Source organism: Pelophylax lessonae, assembly GCF_965119305.1.
Source record: "Pelophylax lessonae genome assembly, chromosome: 1".
Taxonomy (NCBI): Eukaryota; Metazoa; Chordata; class Amphibia; order Anura; family Ranidae; genus Pelophylax; species Pelophylax lessonae.
Window position 1 is genome coordinate 587,049,469 of NC_138768.1, and position 14,576 is coordinate 587,064,044.

Genomic DNA, 14,576 nt, shown 5'->3' on the forward strand with positions numbered 1-14,576 from the left:
TGGATTTGGGCGTAAAAAATAGAGAGCAGAGAAACACTGTTAAACCCTAAACGCGCATTCATGCTAATGCAATACATTTCTAAAAGCACATTTTTACAGCTGCTTTTTCCTGGCATCGGTACTGACTTTGCAGCTCGTGTTTTTTCTTTTTTTTTTTTTAATGCCGTGTGCATGAGGCCTCAGAAAATGTTATGTTTTAAAGCTGAGCTAGTGGTATGGTATTCTACTTCAGGAACGGACACCTTATGCACAATTCAAGGACCACCTTCATTGGCAGCAAGACACAAAAAAAACACAGAATGTACACCGAACGTTTGTTTTCTGCTGCTCCTAGATGCATCTTTAGCATCTTATTCTTTTCTCTTTCATTCATCGATGGACACAGCGATACATAAATCATAACTAGTGGGTTATATTGCCTCTTCCAGGAGTAGGACTAGGCAGAACAAAAAACTCCTGGCTACGCCCATGGGCAGTCCTCAGCTGGTATATAACCCCCCCTCTGCTCTACGTAATCAGTTTTAATCTGTCTAGTCAGGAGTAAGGACCTAGGCTCCCGGCTGGCATCTCTGAACCTAGCAATTTTTTCCTTCCTTACATCTTTTTTCTTTTTGTTTTCTCTCTGGGATCTACAATCGACTGCCGGGCTGGGCGATGGGCTGGATAATCTAGATCCAGTGTCCCCCCAGTCCAGCCAGCGAGAGCATGCAGACCGCAGCTACGCGCTAGGTCGACGGCGACATAGCCTCACGGACAGGGTCACATACGACCAGGCTTGGGCCAGAGTCACAGCTGTCCCTTGGCCGACAGCTCCCCTACTTTGGTGGCGAGGAGTCTGTCTGGAGCATTACGTGCACCATGGAAGCTGGCTGGTCTCAGGTTGGCGGCCATGTTTGTGTAGCCGGATGATGTCATGGGGGCCATTTTCCCTTAGTCTGGGAGATGCTGGAGACAACTGAGGCCTCGTGGGGATGCCAAAGCTCCTCTTCCTCCTCAGTGTCCTCTTCCTGTGCCCGGGACATATGAACAGGGATAGCATCTATGATGATGCTGGGTTTGAATTCTCGGCACTCCTCCGGTCGTTAGGGTGAGTCTTTGGGGGTCCCTGTTATCTCTCTCTGCTGATAGGTACCCTGAGCCTTGAGGGGATCCTTTTAGTGGTGCCAAAGGATCGTTTTTATGCTTCAGGGTCACATCTCCCCCACTGACCTCTCATGGAGGTGGCAGGTCCCTTGGTACCCCAGCTTCCCATGGTTGCACTGACGGCGGTCCTGCAGTCCTTAGTGTCACAGGTGGAAGTGGCATGTGGGCAAAGGCCCAGGAGGACGCGTCCCCCGCCTTCCCCTGGTCAGTCTGTCTCATCTGATTCTGAGCCGTATGCCGCCGTGGACGCACTCCGTCCAGGGGGACTTAATATCTCCCCCTGTTCCATCCGATAGGATGATTCCTCCATGGTCACAGCAGCAAGGGAAAAGCCGCTGGTAGGCGAACTTATTACTGCAGTGCATGAAATTGTAAAGATGGAGGATGCGGCTGATGTAGCCATGGATGTGGCTGTGTCGTTTGGTGTGCTTCGTACTCCAAAGGTGTTTCCTTATGTGCCTTATTTTGACAGGTTTTCCTGTAAGGAATGGGAACAACAAAAATTACCCTTTGTGGTCCGTAAAAAAACAAAGTTTTGCTGTACGTTAACCAGTGGTGGACCCTCCTGTTTCCAGGTTCAAAAAAGCAACCATGATCCCAGTAGAGGAATCCTCGTTCTTTAATGGCCGCATTTGGCTCTGATCGGGTCTCCATATAAAAACCCGGAAGTGGATGTCATGACATTACTTCTGGGTTGTCTGCGCCAGATTAAAAAAAATGACCGCATTCAGAACAGCCAAACCTGGCTGTTTTAAATACTTTTAAGTGCAGAGGGGGGGGGGGGGGGTTGGGGTCCCTACCCAAATCCCTCCACAACTGTACCTGTGAAAAAAAATTATAAAATATTTTTTTTTAAATGTCCCAGAATATCGGTATCGGCACTAAAAAAAACGATATTGGTCGATCACTAGTTGAAACCAAATCACGGTCAGGTAGACCAACTAAAGTTTCAGCCACAACTGCCAGGAAAATTGTTCGAAATGCAAAGAAAAACCCACAAATAACTTCAGGTGAAATACAGAACTCTCTGAAAACATGTGGTGTGGCTGTTTTAAGATGCACAATAAGGTGGCACTTGAAGAAAGATGTGCTGCATGGTCGAGTCGCCAGAAGAAAACCATTACTACACAAATGCCACAAAGTATCCCACTTACAATACACCAAACAGCACAGAGACAAGCATCAAACCTTCTGGCACAAAGTCATTTGGAGTGATTGAGCTTGTTGGCCACATCCATAAACACTGCGTTTGGAGAGGAGTCAACAAGGCCTATGATGAAAGGTACACCATTCCTACTGTGAAACACGGAGGTGGATCGCTGATGTTTTGGGGATGTGTGAGCTACAAAGGCACAGGAAATTTGGTCAGAATTGATGGCAAAACGAATGCAGTATGTTATCAAAAATATCAGTAAAATTTGCATTAATCAGCCCGGAAGCTGCCCTTGGACGATGTTGGACATTCCAACATGACAATGATCCTAAACACAAGGCTAAATCGACCTGTCATTGGCTACAACAGAATAAAGTGAAGGTTCTGGAGTGGCCATCTCAGTCTTCTGATCTCAATATCTTTGTGACCCTCTTTGGGGTAGATCTCAAACGTGCAGTTCATGCAAGACAGCCCAAGAATTTACAGGAACAATGGGCAGCTTTACCACCTGAGAAGATAAAGAGCCTCATCCACAAATACCACAAAAGACTTCAAGCTGTCGATTGAGAACGGGGGTATGTAAACTTTTGATCAGGGTCCTTTGGGTCGTTTCTGTTGTCATTAAGATTTAAACAGAATAAACAGTTAATTAATAATAATTGGCTTCAACCAAACACTAACCATGAGTGTAAGAAAAGTTTGTGGTGTTGTTCATATTCTTTGGAAAATGGCCAAGAAATCATAAATTCTGCTAGGGTATGTAAACTTATGAGCACAACTGTATGAATTCAGAAGCAGGAAAGGAAACCCACTACTAGCATGTCCAGAAAAGCCTGTAAAAGCGTTGAAACGTACCTTTACGCTAGGTGCATTAATTCATTTCAGTGGCCAGAATAAATTATTATTTTGCACAATTAAATTAACACCCAAGCACTTAACACGCCTAAATGCGTTTCATGCATTTACAGGTCTCAAGTGTTTTTTCTGCCAAAACACTGCTGCCAGGAGGAAAAGCATTTAGGAGAGAGAGGAAAACCTCCAGTGTGCACGAGGCCTTAGATGCATTGCTTGCCCTTGCTTTTGAGATCTGCCCATCCCTGTTCTGCATCCTTGTTAAGTGTCTTATGCAACACCATTGGAAAACAGTTGTGCATGTCTGTTTGATAAAACTATAAACAAAATTGTATTATTCCCACAGGGGATGCTATATGAGTAATTTAGGGCAAGATTTGTAATAACAATTGTTTACTAAGATGGAAATGTGACTGCCTAGCCTACAACCTCTCCATTTTTTTTTTAGAATGGTTCAGTTGAAGAGAAACACATTTGCTTCTACTTGCTCTGGTTGTCTTGGTTGAGAGTGTCCATTCCATAACTTGTGTGTTTATTGAATTACCTTTCCATTTATAAAACTTTTTTTTTTCTTATTTTTTTGTAGGATACATCTTATAGATGAATTCAATACCGACATGGATATATTTATATTCCTTCTATCTACTAAAGCAGGTGGACTTGGGATAAATCTTACCTCAGCAAATGTTGTAATCCTCCATGATATAGACTGTAATCCTTACAATGACAAGCAAGCTGAAGATCGCTGCCATAGAGTGGGCCAAACCAAGTAAAGTTTTAATTTTATTATAAAAAGTGTGGATCTTTAGTGAAACCTTTTTTTTTTTTTTTTTTTTTTTTTGTCTTCTGGTTTGGGTAGGCTGACAAAGGGTGAAAATTTCAAGTCCACTTCTTTGTGCTGCCTGCCATATTCGAACAGATTCCACCCTGCTGTCCTTTCCCAGAAACATATTGGGGAGCAAAATGTTACTATTTCTGGGAAATTTCACCTTTACTTTCCCAGGCACAGTGGTTTATAGAACTATTGGAGAGAAGATGAATTTCCCAGACAGTAAAAAAAGATGAACGGTTCTACTTCAACAGCAGAAAACCCATGCACCATTTACTGTTTAGGGTGAAATAATGTAAAATTATTTCTCTGCTTGACTTGAGAGCAGTTTGCCTCTGTTGCAAGCCTAAATTTCAATTTTTGATATGTCTGCGTAAATTAAAACCCCTTTTCACTTGTTGACCGTGTTTGTTTTATTAGTTCACCCCCCTAGCTTTCAAGCAGCCTTGATTGCTGCAATTTCAAATACCCCCACTTTCTTCTAGATGCTTAGTAATTGTAGGGCGAAAGAACAATTGCTTATTCACAGTTTAAGTAATATGTTTACACAAGCCAATTCTTGAGATGGATTATGCCAAAGCTTAACTCTTAATGTAAGCTTTTATTCCAAAGTACAAGTGTAAGGTATACAAAAATCTGCCATTAATGGCTCTCTTTAGTAGGAAATATGGTAATATCCTAACCATTGTCATTTAAAAATAAATAAATAAAAAGACAGTTAAGTCAGACATTGTGGTTTTCTTGTGGTTTTGATGACTTTGCACATAACGCTGTTGTAATATGATTTCCTAATCTGACTAAAATACACAGCCTGTGCCACGCCAGAATGTTTTCCATTTAACTTTTTACTTTTTACTTTTGATTTGTTTGCAGACTCTAAATGCAGGAAAATAAGGGACATTCATAAAACTAGGGGAAATTGAACTTCCGTATACATACTGTACGGGACGCAGGAATTGATTCTTATACCATGTTTAATATGTGCTACAGGTTATAAGACTTGCAAAAGCTTTGCTGGGTCAGTACATTCATATAATCCTATAAATCCATAGGTGATGGACCCCTTCTTATACTGGAGAAGACTGCTTGTTGCCTCCTTGATTTACTAGCAATTTCTGGATCAGTTACCCATTGTGTATATCTCAGGATCTGTAGTCGGGCCCCACAATAGTGGGGTCGGCCTGTAATTTTTGCTTAAGACACTGGATCCCTTTATAGGTTACCAGCTTGGAGTTGCACAGGAGGGTCTGGTGCTAGAATTATTGCTCTCACGCTGATGTTCGCAGCAATACCTCACGTGTGGTGCGATCACCGTTTACATATGTGAGCAGGAGAAACGTATGCGTTCGCATTTGCGTGTAAGCACAGTGGGACGGGGGCACTTTAAAGTTTTTTTTGTTTTTTTTTAACTTATAACAAAAATATATATATTTTTTGCAATAACTCTATTGCTATCACAAGGGATAAACAACATCCCTTAATGCAGAGTTCCACTTAAAAGTGGAACTCCGCTGATCTGCTTACCCTGGATGGCGGCGGCACTCGAGAGCCAATGCGGAAATCCGCTTCGGGTGCCAACATCGTGGGCTTCCTGGACAGATAAGTTCTACTATTTAAAAGTCAGCAGTCACAGTATTTGTAGCTGCTGACTTTTAATTTTTTTTAAGGGGGGCGGAACTCCGCTTTAAGACAGCATGGGCCTTGAAAGGGCCTCTTTATAGAGAGATTTGGGGTCTATTCGACTGCAAATCTCTCCTCTGGCCCTCCATGCAGCCGATCAGACCGGTCCGATCGGCTGCTTCTCTGGCCACTGGTGGCCAGGTAAACAAAGGGGCAGAACCGGAAGAGACGAATACTCGTCGCTCTGAGTTTCCAGGGTTACAGAGCGGAACAACGTACGTTCCGCTCTCTGTACCAGGCAGCTATCGCCACTGGCTGCATTGCTCCCGGTCTCTGCGATGGGAGAGGCGGCGGGAGGGAGGTGGGCCCCCTTCTGCCAGCTGCAGAAGTGATTGAGTGGCTAATTAGCTACTGAGATCACTTCTGCCTGAAAAACTGTTTCTGTGGGAGTGGCAGCTACATGATCATATAGACTGTAACATCCCATTGGCCACTCCTGGGACCTTTTGTTTTCAGATCATTTCTGTCCACCCCTCCTCGGCACCAGAAAAAAGAGAGCTCTCCTTTACCATCACACTAAGAAAAATCAGCAAGATTTATTTTGAGAGCCAACACTGTTCCATGCAGGGCTGGTTCAAGTATTTTTGACACCCTGTGCAAAACTTAATTTTGCTGCCCTCATTGGCTCCACCCCTGACTGAACCCTATTCACTCTGCCCATTTATACATTGGAAATGGCGGAGGGTGTGGATTTTTGCGGAGCCTCTCCACTATTTCTTCAGTCCTAGTCTGCAGGCCCGCACCTGTGCCTCTGGACCCACCCTGAACCCAAATAGTGGCAGCACCGGCTCGCTTCCTTACACCAGCCATGGTCCGCAGGTATGTGGGCAGGCTAGGGTAGCATGGGGGCAGGCTAGGGTAGCATGGGGGCAGGAGGAAAGAGGGGGGAAGGGTAGAGAGAGAAAAGGAAAGGGGGGGGAGAAGGTGCATAGCACAAAAGGGTGGGAACAGAGGGGGGTTATTCTGGGGATAGAAGTCACTCACCAATTATGTATCCTCCATTCAGGCTGCTGTTCCCCGGGGCTGCAGCAGTTAGCAGCTATTGCTTGAAAACTGCCGCCCAGCTGCCCACAAAACTCCTCTCACAGTACAGAGCAATTTTTAACCAAATTATAATCTTGATCACACTGTGACAGAATCCAGAGTGAAAATGTATCGCAGTACCGTAGATTCCTGAGACAGAGGATTTCTAAGTGGAATGTAACCCAGCATAGAAATGACTATTGAGAAAATACAGAATATTGTCTGCCCATGTTTGACTGAAAAAAAAAAAGTAAAATCTTTCCTGCCCTCTGAAAGATAGAACCTACATACCAAAATAGATCCTTTGTTGTTTTAAGGTGTAGTAAGAGCACTGGATTTTTTTGTATTTTCCTTATATGACGATGCCACATCCATCATGATAGTCACATTTGGTAGGACAATAATAATAAAACCTTCTTTTTTTTCTCTAAGGGAAGTAAATGTTATCAAGTTAATTGGTAAAGAAACAATCGAGGAGTCCATGTTAAAAATCAGTCAACATAAATTAAGATTAGAACAAGATATGACGACCACGGATACAGGTATGTCTGCTTCGGAAACCTAGGAAATAAGAAATCACAGTTGCCAACGCAAGGAAGAAGAAAAAAAAGCATAAATGGATATGCTTGCATTATAATGCTTGCAAATTCTGTTAATTCTGTTTTGATTTTCTGTCAACACAAATGATGTTAAAGTGGTTGTTAACTCCATTCATGAAATTTGACCAAGGCACATATATCTGTAGTGTTTACTTATTTCTCTCCAAAGCTCTAAGTGCCATGTCTTTCTGCTGCTTCGTTCCTCTGTTATCAGCAGAGTCACTTCTGACAAGTTCTCTAACACACGAGATGACAGCAGCTGAAAATTTGTGTTGGGGAGGGAGCTTAGAGATAGATAAGCAGAGAGCTTGTCTATTCGCAGTATAGTTCTGCATGTTCCTTCATTCCTCTGCCTATGTGGAGTGGGGGTGTGTGCTCCAATCAGCTCACACACACACAGTGTAAGTCCAGACTCCACACCCATCCCTATGTGCTGCTGAAACATGAAGAAAGATTTGTAACACAATCTGCACTTTTCAAAGAGTGTAGAAATGGAAGGACAGCAGATATACATGTCAAAGTTGTATTATACAGGGAGATTTGTCTCATCTCTGTGTATCATCTGAGGCTGTTCACTTCACTGGGTATAGGAAAGCGTTTACATCCACTTTAATATTAAACAGAACACCATTTTTGACCATTCACTTCCCTACCTTAAAAAATAAAGGGGATACCATTGAACCCTAATTGGATAGTTAATGATTTGGTTCTCTCACACTGCATTTTTTTTATTTTTTTGGAATTACCAATAATTCATAGCATAAGAATACCCTAGAACAGTGGGACATGTAAGCCTGGTTCTTCCGTTAATTTAAATGTCAAGGCAAAACAAAAAAAAAAATCAAAAGGTTTATGTGGTTCCGCGCTTAGGATGGGGGGTATATAAGTAAAGAATGACACCACACCTGGCTGCTGCCCACTTCAGAAAATGCAACCCTAAAAGGGGAGCATTTAAATATGGAAAGAAGAAAGGAAGTGATTGGCGCTGCCTAGTGGGGTGTTTATGGAATGCAATTTGTGGTTGCTACACTCCTGAGTAGGGTTTTATATAAAAGTCTATGCAATATAATTTATATTCAGACCTGTATATAACATACTAAAATCATTTACCAAATGGCAAAACTGTGTAAAATCAGAGTAGGTCTATGTGCAAAATCCAAACATAAAGTAAAAGCCTTTTAAAATTAAATCAGCAAATACATACAATGTGTGCAATGTGCAGGAAAGTGCAATAGTGAATATAAGGAGTGAAGTGATAAGTATTAAATATCGATTAAATAATATCCAATAATAACTTAGCAACCATGAAATAACAATCAATAGATATAATCATAAAAATCCTAATAAATATAAGTGAAATATATATATATATATATATATATATATATATATATATATATATATATATATATATATAAACTGCCAATGAATAAATGTGTGCAAAAGTGCAAGGGTGAAAAAAATCCCTTCTTATAAATAGCTGTGCAAAAATGGCAGTATAAAAAGTAAAAAAGTGTCCATATAGATTATCAAATGAATAAATCCAAACACATGTGCAATCTCGGTGATATCAGATCCAGAAAGAGTCCTAAGTATGTATAGTCCGTATATGGTGGTTAAGGTGCTCTTTTTTCTAAGCCCAAAGTGTAGTGGGTGGGCCGAAGGAAAAGTGTTCCCCTGAGCCTGGGGTCCTGCGCTTACCAGATTCCCTTACCCCTACAGGGGTAAACAGCGGGTCGATTTTTAGGGGATCGCTCACACACACTGGAAATCAGGATCTCCCCAGACCTCGATTTCTCTCCTTTGTTGGTATTCAGATGTCAGCTCAATAAGTATATTAAACTCCAGTGCAGTACCCGGGTATGTGGAAGAAAAGGGAAGGAGCCTCCGATAGTGTAGTATTGTTTTTTAAAAGCTTTATTATTGAAAAAGACATGTACTCACATAATAGTAAAATCCAATGTATGCCCGTCTGGCATAGGAGCCGCAACCTCCTCTCTCGCGGTGCACGCTTGGGAGTAGCGTGTGTGCCAACCGCCGGATGTGCGTTCCAAGCCTCGGGTTCAGTAGACGGAAATGACGTGGTCACGCTCTCGACCGGTTTCGTCAAACTGACGTCATCTGGAGTACATGTCTTTTTCAATAATAAAGCTTTTAAAAAATACTACACTACTACTACAATACTACACTATCGGAGGCTCCTTCCCTTTTCTTCCACATACCCGGGTACTGCCCTGGAGTTTAATATACTTATTGAGCTGACATCTGAATACCAACAAAGGAGAGAAATCGAGGTCTGGGGAGATCCTGATTGCCAGTGTGTGGGAGCGATCCCCTAAAAATCGACCCGCTGTTTACCCCTGTAGGGGTAAGGGAATCTGGTAAGCGCAGGACCCCAGGCTCAGGGGAACACTTTTCCTTCGGCCCACCCACTACACTTTGGGCTTAGAAAAAAGAGCACCTTAACCACCATATACGGACTATACATACTTAGGACTCTTTCTGGATCTGATATCACCGAGATTGCACATGTGTTTGGATTTATTCATTTGATAATCTATATGGACACTTTTTTACTTTTTATACTGCCATTTTTGCACAGCTATTTATAAGAAGGGATTTTTTTCACCCTTGCACTTTTGCACACATTTATTCATTGGCAGTTATATATATATATTAATTTCACTTATATTTATTAGGATTTTTATGATTATATCTATTGATTGTTATTTCATGGTTGCTAAGTTATTATTGGATATTATTTAATCGATATTTAATACTTATCACTTCACTCCTTATATTCACTATTGCACTTTCCTGCACATTGCACACATTGTATGTATTTGCTGATTTAATTTTAAAAGGCTTTTACTTTGTTTGGATTTTGCACATAGACCTACTCTGATTTTACACAGTTTTGCCATTTGGTATATGATTTTAGTATGTTATATACAGGTCTGAATATAAATTATATTGCATAGACTTTTATATAAAACCCTACTCAGGAGTGTAGCAACCACAAATTGCATTCCCTAAACACCCCACTAGGCAGCGCCAATCACTTCCTTTCTTCTTTCCAAAAAAAAATCAAATATGACTCTGGAATACATGCAGGTTCCCCATGTCTTAACGTTTTAACAAGCTGCAAGCACAGGAAAAAAAAAAGATGCCCCTACCTCCTTTGGCTTGCCAACACAGCTCTGAATTACCTGTAATGTCAGCCCTGCCTACTTAATTTCTGATATATCGCAAAGAAAACAGACCGCTCTACATCTTCCGTCCCCCCTCCACATCTCCGTATCCCTTTCTTATACACAGAGCTTATTCATTTGTTCACAAGATTGCAGTTAGAATTATTATTATACTGGATTTATGTAGCTGCAACAGTTTGTGCAATGCTTTATATCATGAGGGCCGACAGTACAGTCAATACACAGGGCCCTGCTACAATATATTTTCACTTCTCAAACCAATACAAATTAAATGTTTAATAATAGTCCCAAAAGGGAGGAAACGGGAGAAAATCATTGTTAGTGTTTTACACTTTTTTTTTTTTTTTACCTACTTACCTGGCTCTTCGCCAGTCCTCTTTAGGTCCAGGCTCGGACATCTTAAGTGTGGGCAGCCAACTGTGACTTCCTGGGGCTTCACAGCCGGCTGCCAACTGTGAAAAGTGTAAGCCATGCTGTGCTTCGTGAATGGTCCTGCAGTTTCCTGGGACCCGTTGAAGTGTCCCAAGAGACTGCACAGACAGGAAATACCCACTCCCCCCCAAAATACATTCCATTTATGAAAGAGGGGGGAGGAGGAAGGAAAAGTGGAACTTTACCTTTTGGGTGAAGTTACCCTTTAATCTTCCAATAATGTGCAAGAAACAAATCATTGTTTTTATTTATCAGTTTTTCATCTCATTCACGAAGACGAGTGAAAGTTCACTTTGCAAGTGAACATGCTCTCTGCGCTTAGTACATCAAATTTATACTGTTATACAAGCTGTACACTCAGTGCTTTACATTGTATCAAAGTGTCATTTCTTCAGTGTTGTCACATGAAAAGGTATAATAAAATATTTCCAAAAATGTGAGGGGTGTACTCACTTTTGTGAGATGCTACAGGGAGTGCAGAATTATTAGGCAAATTAGTATTTTTGAGGCTTAATTTTATTATTGAACAACAACCATGTTCTCAATGAACCCAAAAAACTCATTAATATCAAAGCTGACTATTTTTGGAAGTAGTTTTTAGTTTGTTTTTAGTTTTAGCTATTTTAGGGGGATATCTGTGTGTGCAGGTGACTATTACTGTGCATAATTATTAGGCAACTTAACAAAAATCAAATATACAGTATACCCATTTCAATTATTTTTTTTACCAGTGAAACCAATATAACATCTCAACATTCACAAATATACATTTCTGACATTCAAAAACAAAACAAAAACAAATCAGTGAACAATATAGCCACCTTTCTTTGCAAGGACACTCAAAAGCCTGCCATCCATGGATTCTGTCAGTGTTTTGATCTGTTCACCATCAACATTGCGTGCAGCAGCAACCACAGCCTCCCAGACACTGTTCAGAGAGGTGTACTGTTTTCTCTCCTTGTAAATCTCACATTTGATGATGGACCACAGGTTCTCAATGGGGTTCAGATCAGGTGAACAAGGAGGCCATGTCATTAGCTTTTCTTCTTTTATACCCTTTCTTGCCAGCCACGCTGTGGAGTACTTGGACGCGTGTGATGGAGCATTGTCCTGCATGTAAATCATGTTTTTCTTGAAGGATGCAGACTTCTTCCTGTACCACTGCTTGAAGAAGGTGTCTTCCAGAAACTGGCAGTAGGACTGGGAGTTGAGCTTGACTCCATCCTCAACCCGAAAAGGCCCCACAAGCTCATCTTTGATGATACCAGCCCAAACCAGTACTCCACCTCCACCTTGCTGGCGTCTGAGTCGGACTGGAGCTCTCTGCCCTTTACCAATCCAGCCACGGGCCCATCAATCTGGCCCATCAAGACTCACTCTCATTTCATCAGTCCATAAAACCTTTGAAAAATCAGTCTTGAGATATTTCTTGGCCCAGTCTTGACGTTTCAGCTTGTGTGTCTTGTTCAGTGGTGGTCGTCTTTCAGCCTTTCTTACCTTGGCCATGTCTCTGAGTATTGCACACCTTGTGCTTTTGGGCACTCCAGTGATGTTGCAGCTCTGAAATATGGCCAAACTGGTGGCAAGTGGCATCTTGGCAGCTGCACGCTTGACTTTTCTCAGTTCATGGGCTGTTATTTTGCGCCTTGGTTTTTCCACACGCTTCTTGCGACCCTGTTGACTATTTTGAATGAAATGCTTGATTGTTCGATGATCACGCTTCAGAAGCTTTGCAATTTTAAGAGTGCTGCATCCCTCTGCAAGATATCTCACTATTTTTGACTTTTCTGAGCCTGTCAAGTCCTTCTTTTGACCCATTTTGCCCAAGGAAAGGAAGTTGCCTAATAATTATGCACACCTGATATAGGGTGTTGTCATTAGACCACACCCCTTCTCATTACAGAGATGCACATCACCTAATATGCTTAATTGGTAATAGGCTTTTGAGCCTATACAGCTTGGAGTAAGACAACATGCATAAAGAGGATGTGGTCAAAATACTCATTTGCCTAATAATTCTGCACGCCCTGTATATATTGTTTTTGTTTTAAAGAGGTTGTAAACCCATTAACAACATTTTTTTTTTCAACCTGAAAGAGAAACACATAATGAGCTAGTAAGCATCGCATACTAGCTCATTATGAAATACTTACCTTAGAACGAGCCCCCGCCGTGCCGCCCGCTTACCTGTATGACGGGCGACATGTTCAGTCACCCGTCTTCTGGGATCGCAGCATCTGGCCATCTGATTGGCCGGAGCCGCGGTGACGTCACTCCTGTGCGCGGGAGCCAACAGTCACGGCACGGGGCTCTGCAGGATTGGCACCAGCGGCCGTTCCTTCAGAGCGCATACGCCAGTGATGTCACTAGCTGCATGTAAGGTAAAAATCTCCTAAACGGTGCATGTTTAGGAGATATTTACAGTACCTATAGGTAAGCCTTATCATAGGCTTTCCTATAGGTAAAAGTTGTAGAGGAGGGTTTACTTCCTCTTTAAAATAAAAAAGATAGTATACTTACCTTCTTTGTGCAGTGATATTGTGGGTTTCCTTAACTCCTTTTTGGCAGTCCCCTGCCAGCACGGTCTGCTTCCCCCTGCTCCGTGTGCCTCCTTAGCAAGCCAGGTGCTTAGGAAACATTAGTGGACGTGCACTCCTGAGCTGGGCTATAGACGACAGGACCAGTAAGCCACACCCCTGCTCCCTCCTCACAGAAACACTAAGATCAGTTCAGCCTAAGTTACCGTAGTCTGCTGTGTTCCCCATAAATTGTCAATATTAGATATGTAGATGAGGACTATTTTTCCGGTTAGGTAGCCTTCAAACAAAACCTTTAGGATGGACATCATGTGACCGACACAAAAAGGGAACTAGCAGCAGTCCGCCATGACAGTTGTTGGTTCAAACTGGTTCTGACCACAAATGTATATTCTTTGATCAAGCAGTAAGGTAGGTGGTTTGTTTTCATCAGGCGGTAAGTGTCATCACAGGCTCAAACTTGCTCTTAAAATAAAATAATGAAAAAGCAGAAGTAACAGTGTGTATGTGTGTGTGTGTATATCTTTATAGAGAGAACACATCTATCAGACCCCCATATATATTTACACACTACCAATATGCTTCTAGTTCATGATAGAGCTTCACTCAACTTGTGTAATTCCAACCATTCATAGATGATGATAATCTTTTTGTCTGTTTCAGGAGATGAAGGATCCATTCCTCTAGATGTGGCGACTTTACTGAAAACATCTCTTGGTCTTTAATGAAGAGAGACGGTTCTTTTCCTCTATTTCTAATTATGTTTTCAAGGCAGTGATTTTTATACTGACAAGGGTTGTAAACTGCTGTCCTTTTTTTTTTTTTTTATTATTATTGTAAGTATTTCTTAAGAAACTGAACTTACATTTATAGCAATTTGGGGTATCTGAGCTGTTTGATGTACTGTTTAAATTTCACAGCAGCTAAGTAATCCACATTTTGGAATTAACATTCTGAATATGTTAAGTCATGTTTGTAACTGCAAATTCACTGGTTCTTTAGATTGTCAGTATTTTTGTATGTTTACTTGATCTCTTTAATACTATGTCCTGTATTCTACTGTATGTGTACACTATGTTTTTTTGTTAAACGTGATTTGATTGTTACATTTTATTT

General features: G+C 41.5%; 1 protein-coding gene across 1 annotated transcript in view; it reads left to right on the forward strand.

The window, feature by feature from the left end:
* The window catches only part of SMARCAD1 (SNF2 related chromatin remodeling ATPase with DExD box 1), a 261,584-nt gene extending 247,041 nt beyond the window's left edge, over positions 1-14,543 (forward strand). The window contains exons 22-24 of the mRNA XM_082268551.1: positions 3,735-3,917; positions 7,113-7,222; positions 14,124-14,543. Coding sequence (XP_082124677.1) covers positions 3,735-3,917; positions 7,113-7,222; positions 14,124-14,185 — 355 coding nt within the window. The 3' untranslated portion in view covers positions 14,186-14,543. The remainder of the gene's footprint in view (positions 1-3,734; positions 3,918-7,112; positions 7,223-14,123) is intronic.
* The last annotated feature ends 33 nt before the right edge of the window (positions 14,544-14,576 follow it).